General features: G+C 38.8%; 1 protein-coding gene across 1 annotated transcript in view; it reads left to right on the top strand.

The window, feature by feature from the left end:
• Window positions 1–19,491, top strand: part of SLC9A5 (solute carrier family 9 member A5) — a 2,700,532-nt gene that overhangs the window by 2,289,797 nt on the left and 391,244 nt on the right. Inside the window, exons 13-14 of the mRNA XM_044081386.1 lie at window positions 2,595–2,774; window positions 3,443–3,515. Coding sequence (XP_043937321.1) covers window positions 2,595–2,774; window positions 3,443–3,515 — 253 coding nt within the window. The remainder of the gene's footprint in view (window positions 1–2,594; window positions 2,775–3,442; window positions 3,516–19,491) is intronic.

The raw sequence follows: 19,491 nt of genomic DNA, 5'->3' as shown, positions 1-19,491 counted from the left end.
TACCTGTTTTATAGTTACCTGACGTATAATATAGATGCAGTCCTGGCAGAAGTCATAATATCTGTTTAGTCTAGACTGACCAGTTAGTACCCTTGTAAGCTGCCTTTACCCATCAATCACTCCTTCTACTCTAAATTTCCCACCTGTTTTCTACCTTCAAACACTTTATACATACTTGATAAGAATTCTACATTTGTATTAACTTGTGTATGCATGTGTATATATGCACATCTCCAAACAATACAATATAAAGGAGTGTGTCATCTGAGATACCTTCATCATAACGCTTTATCACAATTCTACCAAAATTCTGCCAAATCAACTAATTACCTCAACTAAACTCACTGCACATTAGTATAAAAATGTAAAATGCAGACTATATGAAATGCATACAACTGAAATCCATCAGAACATTTATCTACTTACTGGCATTTGTTTACCAGGAAAGTCCTACTGAGTAGTGTCTTTTTTTCAGCAAAAGCCCGGGAGAAAGAGTTGGAGGTGAAGAGTTCTATTTTAGTTTTTTAGTTTTTTGATTCGGGTGAAATAATTGACAAGCCAAGCTTCTACTGGAGAAGAAGAATTTCTGGGTGAGTGTTTGGAGCAGGGGTAGTGTCCTAACAGCACATATCAGAGGTTGGGTCACTGGCACATTGTACTATGGTGGTCTCTTTGGCTGCTGTGTTTAGGTTGTTGATAAATAAGTTAGTTAAACAGTATTGGTCCTAGAATGGAGCCTTGTGGGACTCCAACGGATATAGGAAGGAAGGAGGAGGCAGCATCTTGCCATTTCACTGAAAATGAGGTAACTAAGAAACTAGCTAAATGAGGAGGGTGATAGCTCATAAGAAGACGTTTTAATTAGGAGAGTCATTTTAGTTAAGAGAATTTTATGACTGACTGTTTTGAGTACCTTGGATAGATCCAGAAGTAGGGCTGAGGTTAGAAGACCTTAATTTCTGTTATATCTGTGAATCTTAGAAGGGCAGTGTTTGTACTTTGATTAGTCTGTAACCATTCTGTGAGGGAGACAGGAGGTTATGAGAAGTAATATATGTAGTAGGCTGAGAGTGAATGCATCTTTCCAAGATTTTGGATAAGGGTGAGAGAATGGCGATTGCGCTATAGCTTGTGAGCTCTGTTGATTAGTCGCATTTATGGAGGAGTGTTACATAGGATTTTTTCCATAAGGTGGAGACATATTTTTCCTTGGATACAGCAGTTTATTAGAACTGAGACAAGATACGCAAAACTATTCATAGTGAGTTTGAGGTATTCAGATGGAAGTTGGTCAGAGGCAGTGGCTGTTGTCTTAAGGGTCCATAGGTATTTTTTAATTGTAGATCTTAGTACTGGAGTGAGTGTGAAAGTCTGTCGTGGCTTCAGTGATTGGGGTGAGATGGCTGGATTTTTACTAGTGTTTTGTTTTGTTTTTTGATAGGAGGGAGGTTACTATATTTTAGTTATTGGTTGGGGATGGGCCGGGTTGGTTTTAGTATTCTTTGATGAATTTTGGGTGTTGCTGTAATAAACTTTTTTGTCCTGTTTAATGCATTGTTTGCTATGGTTCCTTAACTGCCTATATTGTTGCAGGGATGTTTTGAGACTTAGTTTGTAGCCATGACTTCCAGGCATTATCTGTAAGTTGCATGAGTTGCTTTTTTTAGTTAACCATGTTTTAAAAAATGAATGCAAAGATAAATCAGGTTATGTCTTTCTTTTTCTATAAAATTCCTTACAGGAAATGGAGAAAAATGTTTCACTGCTCTTGTCTAAATGTCATCTTTATTATTCCTTTTTATTTGTTTAGCATGACTGTTCATTTGAAGTACTACTTATTTTTACTATAACTGTAATTGGAATGTCAATTATTCTTGCACTAAGAGATTTGAATGCATTAAAATCAAGTACCCCAGACTGAAAAACATGGCAATAACTATAACAGGCTTTATTGCTTCTATTCTTCCTAACTCTCTCTCACTATCTATCTGCATCACTAACTTTCTGGCTGCTATTTTCCTAACTGAAACTAACATTCTATTTTTGCATGTACTAAGCAGTCAAAGTCACACACTGCACTACCTACGTACTATTTTTTTGGACACTGTCTACATCATGTATGTTAAGAGTGACTATTATTGTCTGTAATGTTTTAACTGTATAGAAATGTCTAGATGTGTAGTAATATATTGCAACATCTTGCAGCAGTTTGTTCTTTTAACTTATTTTTTGTATAGTATTTCTAATGTAAATTGTTATTGTATTGGATTATACTGTATTTGTATTGTACTGTAGGTGGAGCTTTTCTCCCCGGGCCTCTGCTGAAAAGGGTTCTGTAGACCCAGTCAGACCACCCTGGTAAACAAATGTCAAATAAATAAATAAATAAATAGCTCAGCAGTCCTTTGTTTCCATAATACATTTAGTGTCATGCTCCTTGTGTGGTAAAAAGTAATCAGCAAAAGTGTTTGATATTTAAATGTGGGTTAGACACTTATGCAAAAGTGAATCTTTAGGGTCTTCTTTTTTAATATGTGGTTAAATTATTCATTCTTAGTACTACATAATGTGTGTTTTTAATGTTTTTTGAACAGTATCAAGCTAATTATAGCCGGCACTTCATCAGATATAATGAACAAGAGCGTCAAGAACGTGAAGTGTTTCACAGGAACATGAGAAGGCGGCTGGAGTCCTTTAAATCCACAAAACATAATGTTTACTCTACAAAGAGCAAGTCCAGACACAAAAAGGATTTAAAAAATCACAGTAAAAAGGCAAGTTTCTTGTAGAAGGTGTGATTTTAAATATCAGACTATATTCTAGCCCTTTAGTAGTTTCAATATTTTTTGGGATACATTTACAAGACACTGCTATGTTTCATATTATGACTAAACTGGATATAGTACAGGAGACAAATTATTCCACCAAGTGACGTTTTATGTCCAAATGACAGTTTGGTTGGCTTAATGACATAAAGGCTTGAGATGGTGAAAATTATTATTGATATGACGAGAACGTAGATGATTGTTAACATAGCCTGTGATATTATTAACAAGATGCAGTAGGCCTGGGTTTTGTAACAGTACACTAAAATTGCATACTGCAAAACTGTTCAACAGGTCACTTAGTCCCAACAAAAACATTGGGGTACTTTTCACAGTGTGTTAATTCAAGCCATTCTGAACCATATTTTACTTACCAGGGATGCATGTGTGCTCATGTAAAAGATAAAGCATTATCACAAAGGCTATAATTCGTGTGATAGAATCTGACAGCATTTAAGTGCTATCTGTCCATTTTAGTCTGCTCATGTCCTCAACTCTTTAATAAATCACAGACACAGCCTTAATTTACATATCATCCTGCTATAATTCCCTTATATGTACCTGCTCATGTGTTCATGAATCTGCCATCTACTCATTTCATGATGTTATATTTACAGCAGAGAAGTGAAGATGTGGATTGTCAGATGGCAAATGGAAGACCTCGAAGGAATGTCAGTTGGCATGACAGCAGTAAGTAAAATCCTGTTCTGTACTATATTCATAATTTTTAATTATTTACTTGTAGGATGGCTGCACTAACTCTAAAATGTTTTACAAATCTACATGGACATATTGTTGCATCTTTTCTGAAATGTTAACCCCCAAGATAAGCATTGTTTTCTATGCTTTCTGTGCAAACCTTAAGCATGGTGCAATTTCATCATGGTACTGAGCTGCCTCTACTTTCATGTTATGATTTATTTTCATATAGTCTAGAATATGCTGCATTCACTGTTCACACACTTTAATATTTAACACATTGTTCGATGTGCATACATATATGTCAACATTTACTCATTTTTCTCAAAGTACTACCTCTATGCTTAGCAAACAAGTTTAAACTATATATAAAACTTAATTAGACCAGAAATCTATAAGGTTCGATGAAGTTTGAGAAATGTAGGAACAGATGTTTATCATGAGATTATTGCTGCAGTAGCCTAAGCTATATGTGCTATACCTTGCCCAGGATATGACAAGTAGCCAGCTTCTAAAGCTTAAGGGCACCTTCCACACACCCAAACTGCTGAACAGCTTGAGGAAAGTATTATACGGTCAGTAGTTAGGGTACCAAATGGGCCGCAGTGGTGCAGCGGTTAGCATTGCCGCCTCACAGCAAGAGGTTCTCCCGTTCATTTCTCATCTGAAGCACCTTCTGTGTGGAGTCTGCATGTCCTCCCCACAGTCAAGTGACATCTAAAGACATGCAAGTAGGTGTGTGTGTGAATGGCTGTGCATTCTTTGAAGGCTGGGCGTCAGGTTGGCAACTCGGCACCATAAAAATCCACTGCCAATCATTAGCGGACTGGAGTTCCACTGTGGCGACCCCTAACCGGGAAAAGCCAAAAGAAGTTAGGGTACCAAACCTTCAGAACTTTCTTGTTGAAGTGTGCTTCTCCAAGGCTGAGCGGATAAGTACCCCATTGGAGAATATCTTCCATTTTTCCAGTTTTTATCAAGAAAACGTTTTCTTTTCCTTTCTGTCAGAAATTATTGCTAAGGGCTAAGACTGACATTTTTATAGGCTGTCACTAAAACATTTTACCATAATATTCAGTATTACTTGTGATTCCCTGTGGGGAAATACCTTTCAAGATGTATGTTTTGTGAGAAAAAGTTTTCCTTTTATATATAAAAGATTATACCTAGGACTAGTGGTTTGGGAGGTTGTCATTACAAAAAGTACCTTAGTCAGGTTGTTTCAGACACTGTCCAGGGTTTTGCTACTCACTTGTCAGACACTTTTTTTTTCAGCAGATACATGAATCAGCCTTTGGGCTCTTATAGGTTCATAGGTAAGTACTAGGCTAGCTGCACTTGTGGGCCATTTTAAGCCTAGCCAATTGCCGTTTTTGTGCTCAAAATAACCTTACCCATCACATGATCAATAATGACATATTACCCCTAATAAGGATAACTGGGATCACACCATAGATAATTTGAGAGGACCCATGCATGGGATAAAACATTTAGAAGCTGCCTCTGTCCAACAGTCATACAGGGGGCAGTCCTTGGGTAAATTTTCTGTTTCCCATCCATAGATCTAAGTTGTACTTGAATATGGACAGGGATGAACTTTGTTTTGTGTCAATGGGGAGTCTGTTCCAGAGCACCAGTATCCTATGTGATATGTACCTGTCCCACCAAACCACTCTGCTGGTGATGCAGAAAAGGTTTAGATTTCTAGACCTAGTATTTCTGATGCCATTTGACTTGTTGATGTGCAGTAAATCCATTAGCAATGAATCGGAGAAGGATGCCTTTTATGCCAGACACAGTTCACCTCTTAGCAGTCTATAGTCTTCAATTCTTCCCTCCCCAATCTGCAAAAAGAAGAAAGCTGTATGGGACCTTTCAGTCTTCATGCTGGCTTCCACTTCACCTTGGCTGATGATGAGTTCCTCTGCTGTGGCCATGTAAAGTATCTTGGACCACTCATCACTTTCTCTAAATCTCTCTGGTGTTACATATTGTGAAGCCTTAAAAAACCAAGCGATAGGTATGCCCACTTTGGTTGTTCAGCTGTCCTGTTTGGATAAGGGAGAACCACACTTTTCATGTTAAAGAGGGAGCAAACACTGCTCTACCACAAAGCTCCCCGATAAGCATAATTCCTGGGGGAAGAATCAGTCTTTAAGTCTGTCTTTTTTCGGATGGTCTCCCAGGAGAAGAGAGCAATGCTGGGTATTTTTCTTCTACTGTTTCACATAGGTTTGACAAGGAAATTATCTGAGATTTGCTAAGTGTTTATCACAATACTTTCAATCTTTGCATTCTGAGTCTTTCCTGAATTTTAAAAGAAAACAATTTTCCCCATTGTTATATTTTGATTCTCAGCCTGAGGAGCAGAAATTATATATAGATTGTGTTTCTCAAGTTCTTACACCACAGGAGGGGGAATCTGATTCTGAGGAAATAAGTTCTTCAGATTCCACTTCTGAAAAGTTATCTTTTTCTGATACTGTTAGCAGAATGAAGGGGTTATTTCATTGCGACTGAAAAGAAATACCAGAATCCCAGCAAAGATATTTTGAGTTATTTTAAGTGGAATTTCCTCAGCCTGCAGCTATTCCTCCTGTCTTGCCAGCATTAGTGGATGCCTTCTTTACAGCCAATAGTTTGCCCGACAGTCAACCTCTTGCCCCCAAGAAGTCTGATGAATTGTATAAGGGTCCTCAGCCCCACAAATTTCTTTTCTTAGACCCTGAATCAGACCTTGTGGTAATTTTGCTGTCAAAAACATCTCCAAACATTTTTTGGCAGCTAACCAGAAAAGTGCATTGCTAGGGTTACATATTCTTGTTTCTTGTGGCTTTTTTTGGATAATTTGAGAACGTTAATTGCTGATCTTCCTACTTTAGAGGCTAAGGCATCTCTAAATTATTTAATACCCTCTGTGTCTCAGGTAAACAAACACTAAAACCTCTTATGACACTGCTGATGCTGTATCTAGAGTAGTTGCAGTTGGGTTAGTAATGAAAAGATTTGCCAAGCTACATTCCCAGAATTTGCCAGAGGATAACAAAGCTATCCTGAATGCACCCCTAGATAAAGAGGTATTATATGGTCCTTCCTCTGCTGAGGTCCATGAAATATTTGATTAAAAGGGAAACTTAATTCAGGGGTTACCCAGATTTTTTCAACCCCCATGCCAAAATACAATAGAAAAATTCCTTCTGTGATGACCCCTCTCGGGGCCAGTAATCAAGGAGCCTGACACTGGAGAGGGACATGCACTTGGAATACAAATTGATACACTCAGTATTTCCAGATGCAGACCTCCCTGCATCAAGCACAATTTCCCTTAAGAGCACACAGGGAACACACTCAGCCTGGGGTCTGGATTTCTCTATATCTGTCTTGCTCCAAGTCCCCAATAAAGTCAAAGTCAAAGTAAACTTTACTGTCATCCAGAAATCACACAAGTGCAAAAACTGAATGAAATTCCATGTCTCTGGACTCAATGTGCAGACAACATATAGACTATTTTCACAGTCATTTACACATATAACACCTAGCTATTATATCACGGACATGCAGGTAGACAGACTAATATTGCACATAATTAGAAACATATTTTAACACTTTTCGAACTGAACACTAACTTGCATGAGACTTTAGCATTGCACAGGTACTTAGTTAAGACATTGCATTGATCCTTGCATGGAAAGAGACATTTAAGTATTGCACTATGGTTAATTTTACAAATTTGCAACATGTATTCCACTGAAAGAAGAGACATTTTACTGCATTGTTACAGCCCTAGATGGCCTATAAGTTACAGCCATGGTGAATATTCCACTAAGTATTAGATGAGACTGGTAACCAAGTTAATGCACAATTTGAGACAGTTTCTACTGACCCACGTGGACATCACGGAGGGTAGTGGTTACTAGAGTTCAGCAATCTGATGACATTAGGGAAGAAGCTGTTCCTGAATCTTGTAGTTCTGCAATGTATGCTTCAGAAGCACTTTCTGGATGATAAATGCAGGAACAGTCTGTAAGCAGGGTGAGTGCAGTCTTTAATTATTCCTCTGGCCCTGCTGAGACAACTGGATACGTACAAGTCATGGATAGGTGCTAAGCTGGTCTTAATGATCATCTCGGCTGTCTTCACTACTTTCTGGAGGGATTTGCACTCAGAGGTAGAGCAGCTTCCATACCATACTATGAGGTTGTTCACCAGGGGTCTATATTAGATCAGCGAACGCTTAAAAAAAGAATGCTGATTGATCAACCTTATGTAAGCAAAAGCTTACAATCTCGAACTGTCAGATCAGTGATTTTTTTCCTAGGGAAAAAAATCGCTGATCCAAAACACATACACACAACACAAGCACGCCAAACAAACAGAAATCCACACACATACACCTAATCTGACACCTAACAATACACTAAACTATGCACACACTACTAACTATCCACTTACCTTAACCCAAACCTTAACCCTAAGGTCTGTCACTATCGCACACTCACCTCACCCGCTCCCTGACTCACCTAAACCCACCCTAACCCTCACGTCCACACAATCACATACATACCTAACCCGCGCCCTAACCCTAACCCACTCTAACACTCACATCCACACAATCGCACACTTACCTGAATCCAACCCGTAACTTTCCAACACAGCACTGAAAATACCGAAGCAACAGAAATGGACAACCAAATTCTTTCCCTAGGAAAAAATTTGGGTTTCTGTTGCATCAATATTTTGAACATTCGCTTATATAAGTTCGATCAATCAGTGTTCGCTTGTTTATGCATTCTCTGATCTAATATAGACCCGTTCAACAGGATGCTTTCTATAATACCTCTGTAGGAAGTGAGAACTGTCAATGGGAGATTCGCTCTCCTCTGCCTTCTTAAAAAGTGCAATCTCTGGTGTGCTTTCTTGACTATGGCATTTGTATTTGTGTTCCAAGACAAGCTGTAGGGTTAGTTCCTCAGCCAAGTGTCCAAGTCAAGTCCTCCAGCATCCTCTCTGTAAACCCAGTGCTTTGTGTCACTGCCCCATGTAGCTGACACACACACACGCGCGCGCACACACACACACACACACACACACACACACACACACACACACACACACACACACACACACACACACACACACTGAGAGATTTGATTCTTCACGTACACACACAGCTGGAAAAGGCTAGCACAGATTTACCTGCTGTGTCCCCTTCTGCCCAGAGTATAAGGTAGTTATCACTGCCAGCAGACACTCCACCATCAGCTACTCTATGGCCCTTAACAAAGATTGTCCAATTATACTGTGTAATATTAATACTAATACAAATGGTAGTAGTTCACAAAGACAGCTAGACCTTCTGGAGTGGCCCAAACAGTGTCACCAAATAAATGTAAGCACTCTCAAAGGTTAAATACTTTCTCCAAGAACCAGCCACAATAAACATTTTAAATATATTTAATAATAATAAATAATAAAAGAGTATGAAAATACTGAATATATATTCACAGTAAACCATAAAGTTCAAATCACAGGGAATGTTGAAATCAACACTGATGGATAGACTAAAACAAATAAAGAAAAACAATATCTAAACTAAGCTTCATTATATTTTCCTGACTGAATCTAGGGGAATCACTATTCCCTAATAACTTACTTGATAGAGCAAGACACAATGAAATACATGAGCAGTCTTTCTAGTCAGGATTCTCAAACAGAATACTCCCTCCTCAGAGATTACTCCTTGTAAAATATAATATCCAAGATGGCTTGCAGAATGTCCTCATCTGGTCACCTGACTCTAGGTTCTCATAGTTATCCCCTTTGAAGCTGAGACAGGAATTTAGCATACCTGGCTACAATACACATCTAAATGTTTATGGCAGTGCCTGGGGCTTCTCCTCCTTTTACTGACCTAATGAACAAAGGCTTCTTCCAAACCCGTTGTCTCTGGTCCTAGTCAGCACTGTGGGGTACCATTTTAATGGTTTAACAACTCATTTACATTTCTCTTATTTTTCTTAAAAGTAAGCTAGCTGGTTAACCTTTGTTGTCTCAGTGTCCTCTATTAAAACATATACATTTAAGTCAGTTACAATAATACATGTAGATTTCTTTTCATTCCAACAGGGTGCACTTGATACATTTTAACACAAGCAATTCTCACAAATACATTTTCAGCACAACCATCTGTACAAGTCAGTTTGATATTCAAATGACATATAATCATCTGCAAAATTCCAGCTAGCTGTGCTGGCACAAGTCATACATCCACTGCCCTACTTCTGGCATGGCTGACAGTACCTCCTACTGTCACACCTACCAATTCAGATTCCTTTTATAAGAAACAGAAGAAACACTCTCAGCAAAAAGACAGGTAAACAAAATTTCAGAAAGCAATGAATTTGAGTTCCTCCTAGAACCAAGGACAAAGAAGGCAGACAGACTGCATGTCTCTTTATGTGTTTTCCCCTCCCCACTCTGGCATTCCAGTAAAGCTATCCCATAGTCTAGGTCTTTACTTCCTCTATGGCAGCAGATAATTTCAGAACTGAGAATCATGTCCAAATAAACCACCCTGTTACCTCCATTTGAGAATATGTCCAAACAAACTTCCCTGTTTCCTTTGATCATAGGGCAAATGTTATATCATAAGTTATAGAGTATGTTCTCCCAAATAAAATAGGAAAAGAGTTCTAGTCGGGAATCTTCCTGCTGCCAAAGAAAGAGAGAACTTTGAGACCTGTCCTTGACATTTTGTTCCTAAACCTTCACATCAACATCACAAAATGCTTCCTCAATAACCTGTGTTAAGTCTCATTCCACCTTGCAGTTTACTGGTAACTGAATTTAAAAGACGCTGATATCACATTCCAACACTGAAAGATTTCAGAGGCTTTTTACATTTTTCTGTGTCTGGTTCATATTTTTAGTGTCCTACTTTACCCTTTGAATTGTCTATAGCTGCCAGGGTGTTTAGAAAATGCCTGGCTCATGTAATAGTCTATTCACATTTTTCCATATTCTGAAAATTGCCTTATTTTTGCAAATTATTTTATAAGTTAACAAGAATCTCTAGGCTGGATGAAGAACCTTTTAAAGAACATTTTTCAGTCTGGGATTTCATGTAAACATAGAGACTTCTCAAATTCCCTCCTCATTGTATGGACTTACTCTCACAGGATAGGGGATGTTTGATACACTCCAACCTTTAATTTGTTCAACTCACAGGCTGGATGATAGTAATTTTATACCTTTTAGGCATCTATTTCCTGGAAGATATGCAGCAGTAATTAAAGGAGCCTAAGAAATAAGTGACTACAAAATCATATTTGGCTAAGTACAAATGATTTTCTAGATGCTGCCAAAGTAAGAACCAGAGGACCCTATTTCAAGTATTTGTGGGACATATCTTCTGGCCTTTCTTACTCTCCTGTCAAGCATGTCCTCTTTTCCATCTCTGCTTGTCTGCCAGTGTATCCCCTCCTTTCTGCCATGCCTCAAGTGAAAACAGTTCTTGAAAGAGGCTTTACTTATTTGCCCACATAGAAGGCAGGTGGCTCCTTCTTGGGATCTGACTTTTGTACTAGATTAACTTAGATTTTTTTATTTCCTTTTGAAGATGCTCATGAGGCTGATCTCATTCATTGCACTGACTTCTGCAAGAAGAATATCTGAATTACAAGCTCCTTTGGTGATTCAACCTTATCTAATCTTTCACAAGGCTAGGGTAACTTTGAGACCAACCTCTCATTATGCCTTGAGTGGTTTTAAAGTTTACCTTGAACCAGGTTGCACATTCCATGATTTCTATCCAGAACTAAAAATAGCTGAGAGAGTATTGTACACACTTTGGATGCCCACAGGTAGCTCTGATACTGCACTGACAGGAAAAAAAGCTTTCAGGAATTCTGACCAACTGTTGATTTCCTATGAAAGTAAGAAAACGGGACAATCGGTGCCTAAATGGACAATTTCCAAATGGCTGTCTCATACTAATGCTTTTTGTTACTCTCAGTATAACAAGACATTTCTAGGCAAGGTCAAGGCCCACTCTACTAAGACTTTGGCTAGTTCTGGGGCTATTTGGAAAGAAGTGGACTCTAGAAATATACTAGAGGCAGCAACTTGGTTATCAGTGCTCACTTTTTCCACTCATTTTTCCAAAAGACCTGCTCATCTATTCCCAGACCTCATCAAACCAGCCACCACACATCCCAAAACAGCAACAGGCTACCTCTACAAACAAATTAGTCTGTTTCTGTAGGTCCACAGCAGGTCTTGCTAGGACGACTCCCCAGTAAAAAGTACAGCTTACAGTCTTGACCCACTGAACCAATTACCAGGAAATAATTTCTTGACTTTGTTGCATATTTTGGGCCTAAACAAGCCTCCTTTCATTTTTCTTTGGAAAACGATTGTTCCAGTCTGTTGTTCTAGTCTTACCTTAGTTTTATGCTATAATGATCTTTTAATCCTAGCATTGCATTGTATGCTCTACTAATGAACTTTTTACAGGTTATATTAACCTTTTTTGCTTCAATATACATTGCTTAGGTTTTGAGTCTTTGATTCCTGCTCATCTGTCTTTTTCTGTACTAGATTAGCCCCATTGCATGACTAATCTATCTATATCCTGAAGCTTCCTGCAATCCTTTTGTCTCATTCTCAGTTAATAACTGTTCCCTATAACTTGAATCTGTATTATTTTCCTTTGAGACATCTGCGCTAGTCTACCTATATCCTGTCTATGCCTTTTCAACTGTAAAGCCTATTGATGCTATCCAATTTTTCCACTTTTTATTTATTTTATTGGTGAATTGATTCATATACCTATTTGCATATTTTCAGTATTATTTGGGGAACTTTAGAAAAAATATATCAATCCATGCTTTTTCTTGTCTTTCTTCATCTTGCTTCAGTATCACTACTTTACTGGATGCAAGTTGGGTTAAATATAATATAATAAGCCTCAAGGATGAGTAACCATATTCCCCACTGGTCTTTGAAGAGTATCAGTTTCTCCCATTGTCCCCTTTCCTTCTTATCTCATTCACTCCAGTGGAACTCTGAAGGTTTGTACTCATAACTTTTAATGATTGCATCCTACGCTTTATCATAGTATCATTCTTCAAACAAATGTTACATCTATGAAACCATAAGGATCACTAAAGAAATGTAAATTGCAAACTGTTCAGCACAAACAACTCTTTATATTGGCAGTGTGTTCGTTAGATTCAGCTGGATTTTATGTCAAAATAAATACAGTAAATATTAATTTTGCAATATTTTGCAAACAACTTAAAACAGGTTAGTAACCTGTTAAGCTACACACACACACACACACACACACACACACACACACACACACACACACACACACACACACACACACACACTGTCAGCTGAATTTTTGCTCATCCATCTGTAAGCTTTCATGTATCTACGCAGTTATGTTTGTATTGCTTGGTTGTTTAGATATTTATAAAAAGTTTGAAAATTATGACAATATAAATGCATAGTATATGAACAATTAACATCACTTACACAGCACTACATAGGTTCATAGGTTCATAGGTAAGTACTAGGCTATCGGCCCAAGGGCCTAAGTAAGTCTAGCCAACAAGGTTCCCTGGCTTACGCCACCCAAGAAAGTTATTTTCCTGTGCCCCTGTCGAGCAGAGCCACAGAACTGATCCCTGGGGTATATTTCCTAATTCCCATCCATTCATCAAGATTTTTCTTGAAGTGTGCTAACGAGGAACTTTGCTTGACATAGATGGGTAGCTTGTTCCAGAGTATGGGAAGTCTCTGGGACAGGAATATATCCCTCCAGCATGTCCTGTTTATTGTTGTGACAAGGTTTAGGTCCCTAGATCATGTAGCTCGGAGGGATTGGGATTTCTTTAGGTGTTGCATGTCCAACAGCTCTGAGTTTGACATAGCTTTATATGTTAGGCAGAGATCACCTCGGAGTAGGCGATATGCTACAGAGTAAAGCTGGAGTTTTTTGAGAAGGTCAGTGTAGGGCATCTGTTTGAGGCCAGTAATCCTCTTTGTGAGGTACTTCTGAGGCCTTTCTAGCTGCTGCAGATAACTTGTGAGGTACATTCCAAAAGGGGAATTGTACTCTAAAATGGGTCTAATGAGTGTCGAGTAGAGGGGAACAATGACCTCTTTTTTCCCTGGATGAGAACCCTTTTGTGATGAGGTGTGCCATGTAGAAGTATTTCCTGACTGCTGTGGCGATGTGATTATCATAGGAGAGACTATGTCCACCTGGGTCCCAAGGTCTCTTATCACACATTTGGCGTTAAATAGACTGCCACCTATGTGGTAGTTCATGGGTACAGAGTTTTTACCAAAGGGGATGACAATGCACTTTTTGGCATTGAGCTTGAGGCCATGACTCCAACTCCAGGCATCTGTCTCAGTGAGGCCCTTCTGTAGGATGCCCATATCATTTGGGGACTCGACTATACCCTGGTTTTCACCACCCAAGAAAATTATTTTCCTGTGCCCCTGTCAAGCAGAACCACAGAAGTGATCCCCGGGGTGAATTTCCTATTACCCATCAAATCACCAAGATTTTTCTTGAAGAGTGCTAATGAGGAGCTCTGTTTGACATAGATAGGTAGTCTGTTCCAGAGTATGGGAAGTCTCTGGGACAGGAATCTATCCCTCCAGCATGTTCTATTTATTGTGGTGACAAGGTTTAGGTCCCTAGAGCATGTAGCTCGGAGGGATTGGGATTTCTTTAAGTGGAGCATGTCCAACAGTTCTTGGTTTGACATAGCTTTGCATGTTAGGCAGAGATCGCCTCTGCGTAGGCGATATGTGGAGTAAAGCTGGAGTCTTTTGAGTCGGTCTGTGTAGGGCATCTGTTTGAGGCCAGTAATCCTCTTTGTGAGGTATTTCTGCGGCCTTTCCAGTTGTTGTAGATGTTTTGTGAGGTACATACCAAAAGGGGCGTTGTACTCTATAATGAGTCTAATGAGTGATGAGTAGAGAGGAACAATGACCTCTTTTTTTCTGGATGAGAAACCTTTTGTGATGAGGTGTGCCACGTAGAAGGATTTCCTGACCACTGTGGCAATGTGATTATCAAAGGCGAGACTACTGTCCACCTGTGTCCCAAGGTCTCTTATCACACTTTCTGTATTAAGTAGACTACCGCCTATGTGGTAGTTATGGGTAAAGAGGTTTTACCAAAGGGGATGACAATGCACTTTTTGGCATTGAGCTTGAAACCATGACTTTGACACCAGGCATCTGTCTCAGTGAGGCCCTTTTGTAGGATGTCCACATCATTAGGAGTTTCGATTATGGCTCCTAGTTTGCAGTCATCTGCAAATTTAGTTAGCCAAAGACTTTCTGTGTTAGCCTGTACTTTAGAGAAGTAGATACCAAACAGGAGAGGACCCAGGAGTGAACCCTGTGATACTCCACTTGTCACTGGTCTGAAGTCTGATTTGGAGTCGGCTACTTTCACAGTGTGGGTTCTGTCAGTAAGCCAGTTGGCAACCCATCTTGTGACATAGGGGGTCAAATATCATACATGGGGGTCAAATACAAATACAGCTGTGTTGCACATCATGTAAAGTTTAAAATTAAATCTTTCAATACCGTGTATGTAGCATGGTTTTGAAATTGGTAATGCAAATAGGAAAAGCCTATATGAGCCATCAGTGGGATGTAACTGCAGAAGCACTTGTAGGTATCAGTAGTCTGTAATGAGTTATTTTCCCAGAAAAATTCCTTTAATTCTTTTCTTAATCTTTGCAATGTCAACTTTTCAGGTTGATAAAAGTATGCCTGTCCAATATAAACATCTGAATTGCTATTATCCTGCCATCTTTTTCCAGAAATAATATCCTCAGTTGCTTTATTTTCTCAAATTTTAAGACTGTCTCATCCCACATATACTTGGCAATCTGTCTCACATCATCTCTCAACCATATTCCCAAGTATTTCGTTTTGTTATGTTCCCATAAAAGGGGTACTCTTGCATCAGACTCTGTGCTGGTACATAACTCATCACTGTTGCTTTTGCTTTTCATTCATTTACTTTATATCTTGCTATTTTGCTAAAGTTTTGCAGTTTACTTATTTGTTTCTCTAGCTTTATTTTTAGTTCATCATACACAACAGTATGTCATCTGCAAATAGTGCTGTTTTTTTTCTGTGTGGTAACCCACTTGTAGCCTGCTATTCAGATGTCCTTGGTGGTTTACCTTCATAAACTCAAATCACAGTGGTTCGAGTGCTCATATGAGTGACTCGAAACCACGAAAGTGAAAATGTTGACAGTCCTTAATGTTCGAAAAACAGCAAATCGAAAAGCAGATTCACTGTTTTTCGAACATTAATGTCAAACAAAAAAAAAAACGAAGTGTAAAGAAGGGGGGCAAGCCCCCCACACCCCCCTACTTTATTATTCTAACTCTGAGAACCATTTCCCGATCCCCACTATAGTGCAATCCGCCCCACAATGTCAAATGTGCAATGAGCGAACGTCACTGTGCATTCGCTCATTGCACATTCAACCCTTTTTTCTTTCAGCGTTTGCAAAATTTGCAAACAGCCTATCAAACACTTGCTGTTCACCCGACTGTGATTCACCTTTATAAAGGTAAACCATCCTTGGTAAGTGTTTCCAAATACAGACAAAATTATAATGTTGAGAGTGGACCCTTGTTCAGTACCACTAGATAAATACAGTATTTCTGCCAGCCCTCCTTAATTTTAATTTAGATTGACTGCCCTCATAAATTCAAAATATTAACCTTATCCACTCTTTATGGAATCCAAATTCCTCCAGGGTATTCTTCATAAATATACAACTATATCAAATGCTTTTCAGGCATTCAGGCTCACCAACATTAATATCTTGTCCTCAGCATATCTTTGAATCATTTAAGTTCTATTTGTGGTATGAAATGTTTGCTTACCCTCTACAAATGCACACCGGTCCATTAAAACTAACTTTGGCAAAATCCTTGCCAGCCTCTTGGACATGACAGAAATGGGACTGCATGACCCTGAGTTGTAAGATCTTTCCATTCTTCTGGTATAACCATCAAATACCGCCATATACCAGGAGGGAAGTGCTCCCTCACCTGAAAAGATAGCAAACGGATCCCAAATCTTAGCTATAGTAATGCCATATCCTATTCCAAATCTCCACTGAGATGCCATCTGTTCCTGGTATTTTTCCTGTTGGTTTTCTTTTTTTTTTTTTTGCTATAGTGTTGCTTCCTTTATATTACTAGAACCATCCTCATTAAGCAGTTTCTGTCTTCTTCTCCTCCTCTCATTTTGATAGTTCTAACTTATCTAAGTGCTCCATCATGTATTTTTGTTCTAACTTCAATTTAGCTAAATAGGTGTAGAGGCTACTGTAGGTATTCTGCAATTACTGCTGCAGTCTTAACCAGTTCTTTTTCCAGCTTGTCATTTTGTATTCCTAATTTTGGTAAGCATTCTTTTTTCTTGCTGGTGTCTTAGGTTTTGGGTTAATTGCTTTGGAGTTTTAGCATTGTTTTCAAAGGACAGTTGTCTCACTGCATTTGTCTTATATTCATTTAAATGCTCTAAATGTTCAATCATAAATACTTTTGATGCTTTTAACTCTTCTTCCTCCTGTACTGATTCATATGTTCATTTTCTGTATTGCAGATCTTCCTTCTTTTCTAAAGCCTCCAGTTATCCATTTTCAGTTCATGGACCATATTTTCCTGGCCTTTATAGGTAGTTATTAGGCTTGCCATCCAAAGGACCATTGAGGATTCTGGCCCTAATTCTCATTTGCCCCCAAGGTCTGTCTAAGTGATTTGCTCAGGGTCACACACTGTAGTGAAACCAGTGCTGAGAGTAATCAAACCCTCTAGCACAGGAATTATAGCTCTCAGACTTAGCCCTCTGCAATAACTGCCAGACTGGGCCACTTGCTACAATACTGACACCTGCCTCCTAATACTAAGTCTACAGCTGTCCCAATCTAGCAAGAGCTCATCACTTTTTATCTCTATGCTCTGCAGCAACTTTCTTACTGTTTGGTTCATAGGTTGGTACTAGGCTATCGGCTCTAGGGCCTGTACAAGCCTAGCCATAACAATTCCCTGGCTATTTCTTCCCACACTGTTTACTTCCCTGACACAACCCAGGCTGTAAATATCTTTCTCATCATAGGATGTGCTGGAAAAAGCTCCTTGGGGTTTCTGCAGGGTTATCTGTACAGGTGCATGAATGCATGATATGAGAGCAGTATTATATATGTTTTATGACCCGCTACCAAATATGCATTTAATTTGATGTATAGCACCTATCTGGTCTGTCTCAATTATATTTCCCTGAGAAGTGGTTAAACTCTGTTCTCTTTATCTATGTCGATGACATGAAATAGGTATCTCCCCCCGTCAACCCAGATTCTGTATTGCCCCCCCAATTATATCCTCATTATGTCTCACTATGTTCCAATCACCTGCTACTGTACTCCATGATGAAAAGCTGTTACCTTCCCCATAATATTTTTTGTCTTGTATTTTAGACTCTTGGGGATGTACTTTATAGAAAACACGATTTTCATACCTAGCCAACTCCCTTTTATCATTAAATATATACCCAGTCTGCCCTTTTTCTCCACATCTATTTTTTTTTTATCCTGTGCTGGTTATAATTAGCATTAGCATACCCCTTTTCCTTTCTTCTTCTATCCCTGCATATAACATTTGCACTGCATTTTAAAATGTCTCATTTCTTTTTATCAACTAGTCAGTTAACAATCCATAGTAATTCAACTCATTGCATTTGTAGTAATAATGATCCTCTTTGTTTTTCTCTACTGCTCTTATTACTTTTTTGAATTCTGCACCTCACTTGATAGCTGGGTCTCCACCATGTCTCTTTTTCAGTTAACTTTACCTTGTCTGTTAAAATACAGACTGCTTATCCAGGTTTTCTAATCTGCAATGTCCTTGCCAACTTCAACTTGTAGAAGAACTATACAAAATTCTCAACAATACTTTGCAAATTGACCCAAATGAGAGGACTGCAACATTCACCTCTGACTTTTACCAGCACCTGAACAGTTATGTAGAAAATCACAACCCCTACACCCTAAATATAACAGAAAATTTGGGAATAAGCCTCTCTGCTGGAACCCCTGTATTAAAAATTGTACAGCAAAAGAAGGAAATTATGGAACGTTCAAAGAAATCCCCATCTCCCTACCTCAAGAGTACACTGAAACATGCCAGCAAGGAATTTAAGAGCACTATTAGAAAGTGTGAAAAAGAATATGAACTCAAGGTTGATACATATTCCAAAGAAAACTACAGTTATGCCAAAAACTGTATATGCCCAACAATGCAGTGAGCTCATCCATAAAAATATCACCCATTCTGATCCTACAGGTTATAACTAATTCATTAGCAGACGCACTCAGCTCTAACTTTACCCCTGCAACTCAAATTGTTGCCCTCCCAATCATGAAAATTGTTTTTTCCCTGAATTCACCTTGCAACATGTCTTAGAATCCCTGTCAAAAGCCGAAAATACTTACATAAGACCAGACAATCATACTACATAGCTCTTCATAGGTTTATACTAGACTAACTGCCTTTAGGAGCCATTTTATGCCCAGCCAATTACCCCATGTGAGAATCAAACCTTGCACCTTGTGTCTGTAAGGTAAACACCTTAACCTTATACCAGCCTCCGACTATATTCATCAGAGTGCATCATATGCACTATATGAGCATGTACTTAGCACGTTCAACCTTAGCCTATCTATACAGTTTGTTCCCGTTGCCTAAAGAACAGCCACTGTGACTCCCCTACACAAGGGCAACTTCTCTAAGGACCCAAGTAGTTTTTAGTCCCTCATCCTCACCAGCCTTATATGCAAAACTATGGAACATATCAAAGCAGAACTCATTAATGCAGACGGCAACTTAAATGCTCTAGATCC

Source organism: Protopterus annectens, chromosome 8.part0 (genome assembly GCF_019279795.1).
Source record: "Protopterus annectens isolate FY-2018-M chromosome 8.part0, PAN1.0, whole genome shotgun sequence".
Classification (NCBI taxonomy): Eukaryota; Metazoa; Chordata; order Ceratodontiformes; family Protopteridae; genus Protopterus; species Protopterus annectens.
This window is presented reverse-complemented; position numbering and strand designations above follow the sequence as displayed.